This window comes from Sphaerodactylus townsendi, linkage group LG07, assembly GCF_021028975.2.
Source record: "Sphaerodactylus townsendi isolate TG3544 linkage group LG07, MPM_Stown_v2.3, whole genome shotgun sequence".
Classification (NCBI taxonomy): domain Eukaryota; kingdom Metazoa; phylum Chordata; class Lepidosauria; order Squamata; family Sphaerodactylidae; genus Sphaerodactylus; species Sphaerodactylus townsendi.
Window position 1 is genome coordinate 104498582 of NC_059431.1, and position 17025 is coordinate 104515606.

At 43.7% G+C, this 17025-nt stretch overlaps 1 protein-coding gene across 1 annotated transcript in view; it reads right to left on the reverse strand.

Annotated features, from left to right (window-relative positions):
• The window catches only part of LOC125436290 (neuronal acetylcholine receptor subunit alpha-7-like), a 152353-nt gene extending 135706 nt beyond the window's left edge, over positions 1–16647 (reverse strand). Inside the window, 1 exon segment of the mRNA XM_048503169.1 lies at positions 16432–16647. Within this exon segment, the coding sequence (XP_048359126.1) occupies positions 16432–16459 (28 nt within the window). The 5' untranslated portion in view covers positions 16460–16647.
• Between the last annotated feature and the right edge of the window lie 378 nt (positions 16648–17025).

Sequence of the window (17025 nt, forward strand, 5' to 3'; positions counted from 1 at the left end):
GTCTACGCAGCAAGCTGGCTGTAATCTAGCTAGTAAGAAAGACGTATATTGTTTTTCTTCCAAGTTTCCCTTCCCTGTAGTAAGTAAACTTTATTTCAGTAAAGCAACTGGTCTCTGCCTCATTATTACATTAACTCTGCTAATTAAGTATTTGTCCACTCGACACTTTTCGATGGCAGCTCCATTGTTATGGAATAACCTCCCCAAGGAGGTGTATCTGGCCCTCTCATTTTCAATCTTTAGGAGGCAGCTGCAGACAGTGTTATTCAAGATAACATTTCATTTGTTTAGTTTCTCCTACCTATTGGCTCTAAATTGTAACTATAATGAGTAGAGGTTTAATGTTTTTGTTTGTTTTTGGTCTGTTTATATCGTAAGCCACCTTGAGTGTCATAAGGTAGCTAGGCAGCTAATAAACATCCCAATTGATTAATGAATTAGCAGGATGAGTCAGGACTCCCTTGTTTAGTCTTTCCTTAACCTCTTTCTCATGCTTTAGTCTTTAGTCTTTCCTTAACCTCTTTCTCAGGCTCACGACGACAGACACTAAACTGAAATATATCATTGGTTTCTATTTTAAAATGCGCACAAGTTAATTTATTCAAAGAAAACAGTGAAACATTTTCAACTTTCAGTGGAGTGCTATTTATAATGACAAAGGAGAGACAGTGAACCAGGTAAACCACAAAACCACTGAAATGGTTGTAGGTACCTCCAAAAGAGGCCTGCAATAGAGCTGTTGGCCCAACTGTATAGACATAGGCCACTTCTGCACAGGGCAATAAAACCGGGGCAACAACAGGATCAAAATTGTGGGGGGGGGACTTCACGTGGTTCCCGCCACAATGCGAGTCTATCCCACATTTCCCCAAAAAAACAGGTTATCCGAAATCAGGCTATCTGTGATTCTCTGATTTTAATTCGAGTTGCAGTCACTCACGAGTGAATGGCTGCCTTGAGAAGCACATTACTTGGCCTCGCTTCCCTTTTTTTCTTAGTCCCCACCTCTCTGCTGCAAAGGTAAGCAGAGGCACGGGGCAGCAGCATGGCTGTTGAGGTCCATGCCTGCCTGCCTGCCTGGCCCCATAGGGAGGTGGGGGGAACGCTCCTCCATGTGAAGAGGGACAGCATGCGAACACCCCAACGGCAACACAGGTTGCTTTACCCCAACTGCAACCTGCTGAACTTTGCCTGCGTGGAAGGGGCCTTAGAATCAGAGTGGGGAAACTATCTGTCTTCCCCCATGTTTGCTTCCCCTCCCACACAATTCCAGAACAATATTGATCTTAACCAGTGGTGGGATCCAAAAATTTTAATAACAGGTTCCAACGGTGGTGGGATGGAAACAGTGGCGGCGGCGCGCACACGCACCTCCAGTCCCTATTGGGCAGGGAGGTTGCTTCAGTAACCCCTTCTCGGCACTCAGAAAAAATTAGTAACCACTTCTAAAGAAGTAGTGAGAACTGGTTGGATCCCACCTCTGATCTTAACCTCTTTTTGTAAAACAAGGAGACTTTTTTTAAAAAAAGGGATATAATTTGATAGATATACATAATTCTGGTCGGAATTGCATATCAGAAAAAAAATCCAAATAATGGAACCGGGTACAAACGGGAAATGCAGGGGTATGATGCCAGACGTCTCTTCACTACTAACTATTTATTGAAGGTTACTGCTGCTATAGTTTTAAGGTTTTGTATTATTTTTAACTGGGATTATTCTATTTGTTTTTACTGTGTTTGTTTTTGTTTTGCTGTACACCACCCTGAGCCCTTTGGGGGTAGGGCGGTTTATCAAATCGAATGAATGAATGAATGAATGAATGAATGAATGAATGAATGAATGAATGAATGAATGAATGAATGAATGAATGAATGCATGCATGCATGCATGCATACATACATACATACTGAGATTTAAAATCTCCCCACAGTTGTGTTGCCAACTCCAGATGGGGAAATTCCTGGAGATTTGGGGGGGTGGAACCTAAGGAGGGTGAAGTATAATTCCACAGAGGACCCTCCAAAGCATCTGAAACTCTCGGAAGTCTCCAGGCCCCACATGAAGGCTGGCAACCTGGCCCTCAAATGGAAAACAACACAAGATCTCACGAAATCTTGAGAAAGCATGGATGGCACTGGAAGATTACTTAGCAATCCCAGCAGGATTTCAGTCTGGAAAGGCAGCAGAAGCACCAAAGGTGTGGAAAAATGCATTAAAAAATGAGGACAGGGTCAGTGGGAGAGTGGATGACATTTCCAGCAATGACATAGTGGTTCCAGGAGCAGCAGTGGCGTAGTGGTTTAGAGCAGGTGCATTCTAATCTGGAGGAACCAGGTTTGATTCCCCGCTCTGCCGCTTGAGCTGTGGAGGCTATTCTGGGGAGTTCAGATTAGCCTGTGCACTCCTACACATACCAGCTGGGTGACCTTGGGCTAGTCACAGCTTCTTGGAGCTCTCTCAGCCCCACCCACTTCACAGGGTGTTTGTTGTGAGGGGGGAAGGGCAAGGAGATTGTAAGCCCCTTTGAGTCTCCTACAGGAGAGAAAGGAGGGATATAAATCCAAACTCTATTCTTCTTCTTCTTCCCTCTCCCACAAGTCAACTGGGTCCCTGTTTATTTATTCATATTTATGAAGGATCTATATATCCTGGCTTTCACACAAAATTCAAGGTTCCTGAATGCAAAAATTCTGTAGAAATACATACTTTATTGAGGCATTTTCCGCATGGCATCATTACACCAGGGTACAGCCAGGGTCGTAAATTCCAAGTCTATGTTATCCCGGCTCCTCCCTTTGCACGGCTGTGTGTTTCCATGTAGGAATCGAGTGAAGACTGGGATGAAATACATTCCTTTCATATGAGCCTGGTTCCCAAGCACAGCTTCTTGAGCACATAGTATGCACGAAGAGGGGAACAGGGAAATTGCAGATCTGCACTCCCCATTAACTGAGGAGGAATGTTGGCGGGTCGCTGCCGTGTGAGGGAAACATGCTTGGGGAGATGTATGGGAAAGGGTTGCAACAGTTGGTGGGAGAGAAAAATGTGATGTCAGAAGAGGAGGCCAGGGAGGCGGCCTGCTGGTGCAGGGAGATCAGGTGGTGAGGCGGGAAAAGTAAACTGGCCCAGCTGCCACGGTGTTTGCATGGAAGTGGGATCAGCATGGGATATGTGAAAAGAACCGCCATTTTGGAGATTTTTGAAAACCCTGGAATAAAGGAAATTGCGTGGGGGGGGGATTTAAGTCTGGGAACCATGCGAAAATCTTGCACAAACTGGGATAAGTCACTGTCCCATCTCAGGATATTTGGACCGAGCAGAAAATGCCTGACAGCAGAATTGTGCATAATCTTTTCTAGCATTTTTGGGGAAATCCCCCTTCCCCAAAATGGTATTGGGGGGGGGGGTCCTGGTTTTTTTCAGATTTTTTGAAAAAAATTGAGTTTATTCGATCTGATCCTGAAAAATTCCAAGACGCCTCCAAAGTTCATGTGTGTCTCGCAGGCAGCCCGTGGTACAGAGCTTAACACTGGGCTCGGTTAAGGCCAGCACTCATCCTCTTGCCACTGTCCAGCCCACGTGGACTTCTGTGGTGGTGGCCAGCAGGGAAATGAGGGGGAGAGGGATTCCTCCCATCCTTTTTCTGTAATAGTGGCGGAGCCAAAGTGGGCATTTAGGGAATCAGTTCTGTTTCCTGCCTTATATTGCTGCCATTCTGTGGAAAGAACCCCCTCCAAATACCAATATGGTATTTTTGTGCGGGGAGGTTGGTTTGGTGAATGTACACCCCTAAAGGACAGTTCAAACTGCTAACTGCCTGTTGGACTTTTCCAATTCTGCTACAACTTCTCATATAAATAAAATTAATTTACATTGGAGGAGCCACATGACATGGTGGTTAAGTGCGTGCACTGCCACTCACACAGTCAGGAGTTCGAGCCCTCTGTAGGTCAGATATCCCGGCAGCTGGCTCATGGTCAACTCAGCCAGCCAGCCATTCCTTGGTCGGTAAATGAGTAACTAGCACAGTGATTCCCAACCAGGGTTCCGTGGTACCCTGGGGTGCCGTGAGCATGTCCCAGGGGTACCGCGGCAACACTATGCCCCCCCCACTTCTGTGGTGTCTCCCACCAGCACCAGCAAGGACATGGAGCTGGCCCAGGAGGCAGGGCTTGCTGCAAGGTCAGCAGCCAATTCCCGCACCTTCCCCTGGCAGGGGAAGGTGGGGGGGGGGTGGCAGGGGTACCGTGAGATATGAAGAGTGAGGTCAAGGGTACCGTGATGTCAAAAAGGTTGGGAAACACTGATCTAGCACATAGCTAGGGGGTAAAGAATAGCTGGGGAAAGCAATGGCAAACTACCTCACAAAAATGGCTTGCCTATGAAATCACTGCTTGCAGTGGTACCCCAGGGTCGAACACGACTGAAGGGGAAAGTTTACTTTACTTTAATTTACACTGAGTGTATAAAACACATACATGCATAATATACAAGCAACCCAACCAAAATGTTAATATCAGCACCTGATAGGAGCCAGAGGATTCATCAACTGACAGATTTTAAAAAAATTGTCAGTTACTTAAAAAACTCCCCTGTCTTACACACTCTGTTGATGGAAGGGAATGTCTAAAGTCCTTCAAGAAAACTGTTTCATGATGTTGAACTCAAATACAGAGGGGGGATGAACAATTCTATACTCCAAAATATTGAGCAGGAACTGTTGAGACTAACATAACTGCCCTATGACATTTCAACATTACCTACTTAATTTTCTTGCTTCCTTTCACCTGGCCTCTTCTTTTTGTTGCCCAGAAGTAAATATGCAGAAAATTTCCCTCTATTACCTGTTCCTAATGCTTTAGCATCTGGTGCTTCTAAAAGGCTTTCTAAGTCTCAGGTGACATCTTCAATAGAATTTTATATCCAGTAGAGAGTCTTATTTCCTGTTTTATTGGTCTATGAACTGGTTTAGTTCAATCATATATTAGAAGATTTGGTCTGTTAAGAAATCCTTTGCCTTTATTGTGTAGGTCAAATTAGGTTAGATTTATATTAACAGTTCTTCATTGCTTCCGCCTTTGTTCCTTGTTACTCTCCTGGATAAAGACTGGATTGTGAATTCATCGAGATGAACACTTAGCAAGGAAATAATTTAATGTAAGAACTTCCTCACCTCTGGATAATTTAGCATCACCCAGATACTGAATTGTACCTTATGAAATGGTAAGAGAATGCTAATATTTTCTTGTTATCTTTCACGCTGGTGTCTCTTTTCACCCCCAGAAAGATTATTTCTGGGTTACACGATTCACATGGACAGACAAGTGGGTCATGATCTGCAATGAGGAAAGAGAAGGAGTAAATTTGTTGGCAAACTAACACAGCAAAGGTTCACAACCAGATTGAAGTGTAGATAAAGCTTTATTCAAGAACTAACATGCTTGATAGTGAAGAGACAGCGTCCTAATTACATCACTAGAGGAGAGACAGGTGGATTCTGGCCAGCATAAATTTAACATCTTGGGATCCATTTTGGGATTTTGTGTTTCCACAGTGCATAACAAAGTGTTGTCAGTCAAAACAGATCTTTTTCCTTGCCTGCTACACAAATCTGTTGTCGTTTTCACAGTGGTGCCCACCATTTTGTCTGCTGTAGGAGATTCTCCATGGAGATTCCCCAGAGAGGTTTCCCCTGCTTGCAGCTCATCTGTTTGCAATTTCTGTTTGCTAGTTCACTGTCAAAAAGTAGATGGATAAAGTTTGTTTAGCCTAGCAATTCTGTGCATGTGTCATTTTAGAGGCCCATCTGTGAACCTATGGCAACACAAATATGCACATATTGCAGCTTCTCCAGTCCCCTCAAAAAAAATGATACATGCACAGAATTGCTAGGCTAAACAAACTTTATTCATCAACTCTTGACAGCAAAATAGCAAACAGATGAGCTGCAAACAGAGGAAACCTCCCCAGAGAATCTTTTACAGCACACTTGGAGGACTTGGAGGATCCCCATAGCAGATTGGGGTCACTATGGAGCCCTTTCAAGCTTTTGAAGCTGATTAGTGATGTCAACTCTGATGCAGGCCCTCAGAGTTTTAACACCGTTGCCTTCCTCTATTCTCTACCCAGAGGTGGGATCCAGCAGGTTCTCACAGGTTCCCGAGAGTAGGTTACTAATAATTTGTGTGTGCCGAGAGGGGGTTACTAATTGGTGATTTTGCCACGTGATTTTTGCCTTAGTTACACCCCTCCTCCGCTCCTCAGCAGTAGCGCGCAGAACTTGAAGCAGTCTAGCAGGAGGTGCACTGGCGTGCGTGGCAGCCTGCGCCTGCGTGCATTCGTTTCCCGCCCAAGGACCGGCACAGCGGCTGTGTCCTTGCCACAGCCCCACCCAGGAATGCCCCGCCCCCGGAATGCCCAGCCATGCCCCGTCGTGCCCCACCCAGCCCCATTGGCGCTATGCCACAGTTTGAATCCCACCACCATGGGAACCTGTTACTAAAATTTTTGGATCCCACCACTGTCTCTACCAGATCCCCACATGCATGCAATGTTCTCACATGATATGAGACATAAAATAAGGGTGTTTGAGCTAAGATCCAGCTAAGTGAAAATCACCAATTCAAAAAAAGTTGCATTGTATTTGGTTGTTGTTGTTTTTGTGAAATTCACTGTATTGTGGGGGTCACAAACCCAAATAAGAGAGAGAGATAAATATTGTGGCATTCCTCCCTGAAAAAAAAACACCTCAAGTTGCTGACCTTTACCTGCTATCCCTTGAAAGTCATACTTTCATCATTAATTCCATTTTATAACAACTTATTAGAAGTAATGCTAGACTGAAACCAACCTACGCTACAAACCAGGGAGCAATGTGCATTGACGAACGGTACTCATCGTTTATTGCAGTCGAATATTACTAATAGGGTTATTAAACCTTATGACCTTCTAAAACCCAGCCGATCAGATGCCCCTCTTCCCATTTAATTTTTCATAGCTTGCAATAGTCATCACAATACATTATACGAGAAGCACTGGGGGAAAAGATTCAGTGCTTGACAGTAAGCAGACCCCTCAGTCTAACATGCCAGTTTTCATCATTAAGACTGTGAATCTCATTTTCTATGAAGACGTCTCTGCAATTAAATCTATTTGGAGAGTCATTACTTTTCTTCTTTTACAAAGTGATTTTTTTCTTTCTGTATTGCGGTGTGTACGGACACGCTCCCAGAAAGATATAATTCATTCCTTGCAATGCTTTTTCACAAATACCATTTACCCAGGAGGTTAAGACCATAAGTTCAAATATACATCAGCCACTTTTAATCAACCTTCGGTGAGGGTGTCAAAGAGCTGGCGGAAATGGAGGCTACAAAAATGATGCATGTGTTTTGCCAAATACTCAAGCATGTTCCTTGCCAAGGTTCACGGGCTACTAAATAAAGAATGAGGCTGCTAAAGTAGGGAAAGTTGAATTAACTCCCCCCCCGCCCCGCCGATCAATGAGATATTTTCAAAGGGGCCAACATAGTTACAAATGGGTCACATCACTATTCATTTATGTGCAAACCTCTGCATTTGCTCCAGTACTTCTGAGCAAAACTGCAGAATGTTTGATATGGACTGCAGAATTCAACTTTCTAAGATTCTCCACCGTAATCAGTTAAGAGCAGATAGAAGGCAAACATTCTAGCACCCTGCTTAGCATTTTGCATGCATTCAGAATAAATTGAGCAGAGTATTTATTCATGTTGAATAATGCATACAGGTCACCTCCTTGGTGCAGAACTTGCATTACTACAGAGCACCAGGTTGATTTGTCAGGGCCTTTCCCTTTATTTACACACCCTCATTTACACACAAGGCAATGCTTGTGGGAAAATGGCCAATAATCTGTCAAATCGATGCTCTCATCATTCACAGGTGCTCCTGTAACCTCGGCTTCTGGGTTCTGTGGGGCAGACCTTGGAATGAGTTTGCAACAACTAAATTTTAAACAAAATGGTTTCCTTTCTTTAACATATGACACTTATCAAACATGGCTCCCAGTGGAGTTCCGGATCGTTTTCAAGGTGTTGGTAATGACCTTCAAGGCCTTACGCGGCATGGGGCCCTCATACCTATGGGACCGCATCACCCCTTATGTCCCAAACAGGCCGCTGCATTTGGCGGCGGCAGAGCTGCTGGAGATCCCTGGCCCTGCGATGGTGCGGCTGGCCTCGACCCGAACCAGACCATTACGGCCCTGGCCCCTGCTTGGTGGAATGCTCTACCTCCAGCTGTCCGGGCCCTGCGGGACCTTGGTGAGTTCCGCAGGGCCTGTAAGACTGAGCTATTCCACCGGGCCTTTGGGGGGGCTGGCCGTGGTTTTATCACCCCCCACTGAAGCTGCCGCTTTCCATCTGGCTGGGCCCTGGTTTCCATCTTGGGTCCTACCTATCCCCTCCCTCCGCTGGCCTTTAGATAGGGCGCTTTGTTGTTTTAACTGATATGTAACTGTAATTGTTATTTAAGTTTTTAAAATTTTAGGTTTTTAATGAATTAAGCTGCATTCTTGTATTTGAAATGTTTTGTTGATTGTTGTTTAAAGTGCAGCTATTTTGTGAGCCGCCTCGAGCCCTTCAGGGGTGAGGTGGCTTATAAATCTCATAATAAATAAATAAATTAACATTTAACTTAATACTCCAAGGTCCTGTTCAAGTTTCATTCCAAGACCTTCCAATTACAGTCTGATAATGCCAAGTCCATTCTTCCTGCTGGTGGTTGGCTCATGAAGACTCCAGAGGCTTGGTGAACTGAATTCAAGATGATGAAGGTCCCCAAAAGAACTCTCACCAATTACATACACAAAAACCCTGAAACAATAAATTCTAACATTTACAATATAGCAAAAATAAACAACTCCCTTCCCACTAGTTCCCAACAACATTGCGGTTACCTTAAACAAGATGTTAAGGGCTTATAAAAATCAATCAAGCTCCCAGTCTGGTAGCCTTGCTTCCTCCAACCTCATGAGTTCTGCAGTCTTCTGCTTCTTTTCAGACTCCACCCCTTTGTGGGTCATCCCATTCTTACATAGGGGTTACACTCCATTCTAATTACTTCCCTGTACCTTACTCCTTGCTCTGCCCTGGGAAGCACAGGCTAACTCAATCTTGCCTGAGGTTGGAAGCTAAGCAAAGTCAACCCTGGTTAGTACTTGGATGGCAGATTATCAAGGAAGTCCAGGGGGGCTATGTGTCAGGACTGCGCCATTCTCAGCCTGGCAGTTTGCACGTCCGCATCAAGGCCACAGATGGTCCAGCCATTATCATTGTCTGAGGCAAAGGAGGCCTCCCCCTGCTCACATGTAACTAGTCAATAGAGCTTAAACATTCACTCTTATCTGCCTTCCTCCGAAGGAGTGAACAGCCTGTCCGTAAACAATGCTTCTGTTCCCACCATCCTTTATAATGCTGATATTATGGGATTGCGAGGGTGGGGGGATTATGGGTTGAACCATACTGTAACTTACAGGTATATACTAGGGGCCAGAGAACTAAGCTTTAGTTTTGGCTATCTGAGCCCTGGACTGACACAGTTCCAATAAAGCACTTGAAACCTTCTTGAGTCTCGTCAGATGAACGGAGTAACAGACCCTAACACTACGCAAAGACAGGTGATGGCAAACCACCTCTGAATGTCTCTTGCCTTGAAAATCCCATGTGGATAAGTCGACTACCACAAGTTGGCCAAACGCAAAAAAGGCGCTCTTTTTAACCAGTCCCAAATATGGGACTGAAGTTCAACAGGACACATAAACAAGGCTCTCCTATTAACAATATGTAAAGCTGGAAAGTTAGCTGTGTTTTGAAAATGCTATAGGATCATTAGGGAATTGAGACAGCACAAGTGAATGTCTTGATGACCTGTTTACACAAAATGGCAAACATGCATATTAAAAACATTGTGCATAGCATAATCTCCCAGTAGACAAAATCACAATGACCAAACAGAACTCTGCCTTTCCTCCAAGTTGGAGGAAAACATAAAAACATGGTCAAATCCATCTTGAAAATGGTATAAGAGCCAAACTAGATTGATATTTTTGAACATCATGGTTGGAGACACTCTGAATTCCCTGCAGTCAGATGGCCGCTGTGAGGAACTAATCTCCCCACAAAAAAAATTCAGGACTGCAGTTCAAGGAGAGAAGGGGCATCCCCTTCGTGACATTTTAACTCCCTATGGAGCAAACAACACCCCAGGGCCATTCCACTTCAGGAAAACAGTACAGAAGGAAGGCTCCTGCCCCCATGCCATGGTCCTAAACCAAACTGGGTCCCTGGAGCATTTAAGAAATTAGTTCCACCCAGCTGTCATCTGACTTCAGGGAAAGAGCATCAAATTGACTCAACCCAACTTGTTAACTTCATGCTTTGTTGAGCCTCAGGTCCCTTCCACGCATGCAGAATAGTGCACTTTCAATCCACTTTCAATCCACTTTGAAGCTGGATTTTACTGAGCAGAATAGCAAAATCCACTTTCAAACAATTGTGAAAGTGGCTTGAATGTGCATTATTCTGCAGGTGCAGAAGGGGCCTGAGGGCAAAGGATAGTGCTTGTAAACTAGTTTAGACCCCTACCTTGGAGTATACTGGGCAAGAGCTAGGGTAGAATTTTTAATGCCTCTCCCCTTTTCTTTCTATCCTTTTCAATGTCATATAGTTTTCTGAATTTCTAGCTGTTAGAAATGTATTTTTTGAATACAAGACTACAAGAAAATTTCTTTTCTGAGCACAATACTTCCGAGAAAACTCTTTGTCTATCCACAACCACAATTTACACCTGCCGTGTCATTTGCATACTAGAATGCTTGGACACTGTCATATAAGCACTTAGGCCGTTTCCGCACGGCCCCCGAGGCGCCTCCACGCCGGCAAGAATTCTGCCGGCGTGGGGGCGGAGGCCGTTCGCACGCAAGCGTGCGTGCATGCGGCCTCAGGGGAGGCTGGCGGAGGACAGGCGGCTCCGCATGGAGCTGCCTCTGCCCCCTTCCCCGTCCCACTCACCGTGTCCCCGTCATCGGCCTGCTGGCCTCTGAAGCCCCGCCCACGCTGCCCTCTGACCTCCAGGGGTTGGAGGACAGTGAGGGAGGGGCTGCAGAGGCCAGCAGGCTGACAACGGGGACAAGGTGAGTGGGACGGGGAAGGGAAACAGCGTGTTCCCGGTGGTGCGGTTCGCACAGCGCCGCCGGGAACACGCTGTTGTGGCAAAAACAACCCTTTTAAGGGTTGTTTTTTAGGGCGGCCTGACGCCGCCCTGGGGGAGGGGGAGTGCAGTCAGGTCTGTGTGAATGGCTCCCTGGGGACGGCGTTTTTCCCGTCCCCAGGGCGCCATAAAAAGGCCGTGCAGAAACTGCCTAAGCTAGGGTCTTTGGAAGACGTTATCCTGACACAAACACACAGAAAACAAGACTTCTGCTGTTGAAAGGTAGAACATTTGAGTTCAGAAAAGATGGTTATGAAACATGGCGCATGAAGTGTCATCCTAGTAATGTTTTTAGTTCCCGTTTTGTAAGAGCTGACAGAACATGATGCAAAAAAGCCTGCTGGGGAGAGCAAATACAAATGTCAATGACAAGAAAGTGCACCTTACCAAAGAGAATAGAATGTAATCAGAATTTCCTGAAAACAAGAAGAAACAGCTGCTGGGATGTACACTACAAAAGCTAATGCAAAGGGGTGTCATGCAAAGACTTAGGGCAGACAGAGACACAAGAGAGATATACCAGCGTAGGGAAGTATCTAAGCAGCGCAGCAGGCAGTGACAGTGGCAAAGAAGAAGAGACACCAGCAGGCAGCCACATGAAGAGACGAGGAAGCACAGGGAGGCCCAACTTAGAGAACAGATCAAAGAAGCAAAACACCCCATCCAAGAAACAACCGCCAGGAGTATTTGTTGACCTGTCATAGCAAAGTACACAAACCCCTGCAGTTATTGTGAACATGGGAACTCTGCAGTGTCTCATCTGACACTCTGTTGATGTGGATGCAAAGAAAAGTTGCGCTGAGCAGATTTCTAGCCAACCCTCTCCTCTCTTTTTCTTTTTTAAATGTTTAAATTTTATTTCAAGACTCCCAATAAACAGACATATATATGAAACAAACTTTCGTATTCTTACAGTGGAGCTTGCTGTCTAGATTACAATTTTAAAGATTATATAATTCTGCTTTTTCAATTTATCTTCATATCTGATAATATTATAATAACTCATATGTTGCCTACGTTTTTCTTCTATTTTTGGTTTAACTTTATTCCTAATGTTCAGCTATATAATCAAAGACATTCCATTCATCTCGAAATTCTGACTTTGATCTATTATGTAAAAAAGTGTTAGTTTTGTCATTACTGTATATTCAGTTAATTTACTCACCCATTCATTCTAGTCCTGATATTTCCCTGCCTTCCATTTTGCTGCATATATTTACTGCATATAATATAATAAAACAATATTGTAATATAATGATATAATATTCTTGACACTGTCATCGTGTACTTACATAATTCATTATATATTTTTAGAATACTACCATATTTTGGGGATTCATCTCAAATTTGAGTTTTAAGATCTTTTGCATTTCATCAAGTATAGATATCCTTCTTCTTTTCTCTTTTTGCTCTTAGACAGTATGCTAAGTATCTTCCAGGTTTGTTGCACATTTAAAATCTGGTTTTTTTAAAAATTAAATTTTTTGCATTTCTTCTACTTCTAACAAATCCAGTTAATCCTTTCAATTGTTTTAATTCTTTGCCTTTTTTATTACCAGTAATCTCATGATCTTGTTATAACATCTTCATTTTCAGCCCCATCCAAAGAGGGAGGCGAATATACTGGTGGGAGCAGCATGGGGTTGCACTGGTGGATTTGCCCTCTCCATGGTACTTGCCGTAGCAGAGAGGTGAATCCACCAGTGGTCATCTGCCATGGCCCTGCCCAGTGGAGTGATGTTGTGCTGACATTAGCTGGCTTCCTCTCAGCCTTTTCTCCCATTTCGCTGGCAGCTGGGGCTTCGGACATATGTCACCAAAAGATGGCATAAGCCCAACCAGGGCTTCCTGACAGAAGGAAGACTTTTCATGTATTCAGCTCCCCATACTGGGAGGCATCCTTAGGTGCAGCATGGTGATATGACTGGGCGCTTGTCCCATTGGAAGGGGGCTGTCTGTTATTTTCTTTATTTTCTAGGACAAGGGTCTTACAAGGCTCCCATATTCTTGTCACTGTGGTTTCAGATTTATTATTAATACTAAAATAATTCATCAAGTCTCTCTTGAATTTCTGTATTAACTCAGAGTATAATAATGTCAGTATGATGAACCCAGCACTTAGACCGAATGAAGCAGATGGGGGAATTGCAAGGCAAACTAGGAAAATAGACCTATGAAATTTGAATCATGGACTAAATCCCATGAAACCCCACCAAAGCCTCTTGCTGTCTGTGCATATGACTGACTCATTACCACTTTTACCATCTGCTCACAGGTGCCACACATTTCCCTCCCCAAGTGATAGCCAGTGTGCTAGACCCGAATTCTTGCCCAAGGGAGCTTGTGACCTGTGGTTTGTCTATACACAGGTTACCTCCTAATTTCTCATCTTTAGAGATAGAGCTGGCTTGAAAAAGAAGACGAAGAGTTTGGATTTATATCCCCCCTTTCTCTCCTGTAGGAGACTCAAAGGGGCTTACAATCTCCTTGCCCTTCCCCCCTCACAACAAACACCTGTGAGGTAGGTGGGGCTGAGAGAGCTCTGAAAAGCTGTGACTAGCCCAAGGTCACCCAGCTGGCATGTGTGGGAGTGTACAGGCTAATCTGAATTCCCTTGCTATTGTGAACTGACATGGTTGTGGTTTAATTTCCTGTCCAAGCCTTAATGTTTCCTTGGCTAAATTGTCACTGTTTTATAGATGGCTACTCATTGTTTGCCCAGCCAAGGGGATCAAACACTCCTCTATGTTGAATCCTAAATTCTGTACATCATGCAGATGTCATTTGTTGCCTTCCCAACTGTTATAGGAGCCCTCCAACAGATAATATGCCATAGACTCTCCTTGGTAGCACACTTTAAGAGGAAGACTCCATTACCACTGGGGACGAGTGTCAGGCTAGGATCTGGGAAAATCCCACTTCAAATCCTCACTCTGAAATAAAAGAATGGTGAGTGACCTTGCACCAGCCAGACAGTATCAGCCTAAAGTCAAACAATAAATAAATAAATGATGTAAATACATAAATTACAGTGGTGTTTTATTTGCTATGTACTGATTGCTGCTTTCCTGTGTGGGTATTGGGAGGAGCGTCACTTCTTTGCAAAGTAGCTGTAGTGTTGCCAAGGGCATTGTGGGAATGGCTGTCAATACTACTGCATAAACATTCTGCTTTTTTGCTGTGCTGTTAGGAGTGTACAGAATTATGACAACATTCCATTGCCCAGGCACCAAAGCCTCTGACATGGTAGAGACATTAGATCGGCCTACCCATGAGGGAAGTTTGTTAATATTCTTGATATATAAAAAGTAAAAAAAATATGGTAACTGTACAAATGAGATTTATACCATATTACATTGAGAACAGGAACAATTCTTGAACAGGCTGAGTCAAAGGGAAATCCTTGATGCACTAAGAAAACATGTTATTTCACTCAGAGTTTAGGTGTCCTTTGGTGCCTCCATGAGCAAGGCTGAGAATAGTCACTTTGATATGGCAATTCTTTGCTTTGGTTCAGCTTCTCAAGGCCAGCTAAATCATCACTGTTTTATTCAAATCACTGGAGCTCAGCCAAGTTATACCATCTGTTTTTTCAGTCCACTGTTTATTAGTGAATATGACATAAAAAGGCTTTCGGAGACAAAGGAAAAGAACATTGTGTCCTTCGCCGAGAGCCAGACAGGTGTGATGAAGGCGTTTCAGTAGAAGCCGACATTGCTGAGGTCGTGATGGGTATTTGTAAAGTAAAATCCTTGGTTTCAACTTTATAACAGTGTTTTTGTTCATTCACGCACACACACCCCACAAAAAAAAATAGAAATAGTACACCTGTAGCCTATTCTCTTTAAATAAAAGAAGATGGTACTAGCAGGGATTTTTACTGGGTTCCAGAAAAACAAAGGCCTCTTCTACATAATTGCTAGACAGACCAGATTGAGCCTCATAAATGATTCCCTCATAACAAAACCACATCCCTTGGAGTCAAGGTTACCAACCTCCAGGTGGGGCCTAGAGATCTCCCAGAATTACGACTGAACTCCAGGTGACAAAGATCAGTTCCCCTAAACAACCTGGCTTCTTGGGGTGGGGGTGGGTGGGTGACATTATATCCAGCTGAGGGTCCCTCCCCTCCCCAATAAGGCTCCATTGCTGCATCTCCAAGAATTTCTCAAGCTGGAGTTGGCAACCCTATTTGGAGTTCTCACATGACTCCAACCATCTTTACAAGACATGATACTGCCCATTTCACATTTTCCGTTTGGAGTAAATAGGCATTGAACCAGGTGAGGTTTCTGAATGCAGGAATGGAGGGGCAGACAAGAAGGATGTTCCACATACATAAGCTAGCAATCTGCTGTCTGAAGGATCTGAACATCTGATGCACTGACAGTCTAGGTTTGTCAGGAGATTTGCTACACAGTTCCTGCAGCAGATTAGCAGGGAATTGCTGGGGTCAATACTTTAAAACAATAAGACCGGAGAAATCAAGCCCAGAAATCAAGCCCAGGCAAATAATGTTTAATGTGCCTGAAAGCCATGCAGCTCTGTAAGAAGAAAAGGCATTATTGGCCCATACAAGGGTGCAAACAATACATACTGAATAGCAACAGGCGTAGAGGACCCAATTCATACTGCAAGCACAGTGGTTTTTAGCATCTTGCACAGGTGTAGACCTCATCATGCGCAGATCAGAAGTACCTAAACCTTCCATCCATCTAGAGCCCCTGTCTTTGCAACAGTGCTGCAGGTATTGATGCATGGACCACATCTGGAATAAGATAGTGTTCAGTGCTATTCCACATAAAGATGTTAGTTCGGTCAATTAAGATGCAGCAGTTGCAGAAGTTGTATGCTTTCACATTAGAATATAGTCCTGAAAGAATATGAGCATTATCACTAATTTTTATGCACTGCCTTTGTCAAAACCATTATTTTGTGCATTTCTGAACATGGTACTTTGATACAAGAGCGTTTATGTCAAAATATATTTTTCCTTTCAAACATACAAATGGATGGGGGGAGCAGGGCAAGGTAGGCACTAGGACCCAGGTGGAGCATTCTACAACAACGAAGGTCAGGCATGCTTTTTTCTGTGGTGGAGGAATATACAATCTACTATCATCTTCATGTGGAACAAAGTGTAGATATTTGAACACAAGGGATTAGATCTTAACCTACCTTTCCACTTGCACCCTTCTTCATCCATTGTGAGGGCAGAACTCCACTGCAAACTGAGGTCTTCCAATGCTAGGCACTTTTTGCTTGTTGGTCTTATGTGAGCAGAAATGTCATAGAAGAGACACAACAGATGATGCCATCACTACTGAAAAGGAAGCTACACGAATGGAAGCAAGTAGAAATAAAGCTCAGGATCCTAGTCTACAGCTGCAAACTTTACAGTGCATTCCCAAGCAAAGTTACATGCTCCTAACCCCACTGACTACAATGGATTTACAGGAGTATAACTCTCCTTAGGACAATATTGTTGGTTACCTCCTTAGAGTTATAAATTCAAAATCATGTGATCATTTTTTTAAATAACCCAAATTTATCAGGCAGGAAAACCTGTGAAAAATGTTTTCACTTCGAATTATTTACAACAAAAAACACCAAGTAGGTTCTATTATTTTCACACAGACAAGACCATCTCTTTCTACTAAAAGTGTGCATATTATCATAAAACACAAAAGTATGCCTTTTTACTCCATAGATATTGTTTTTACACACATGCAAATTTATGCAGGTTGAAATGATTAATTAATGTATTAAAAT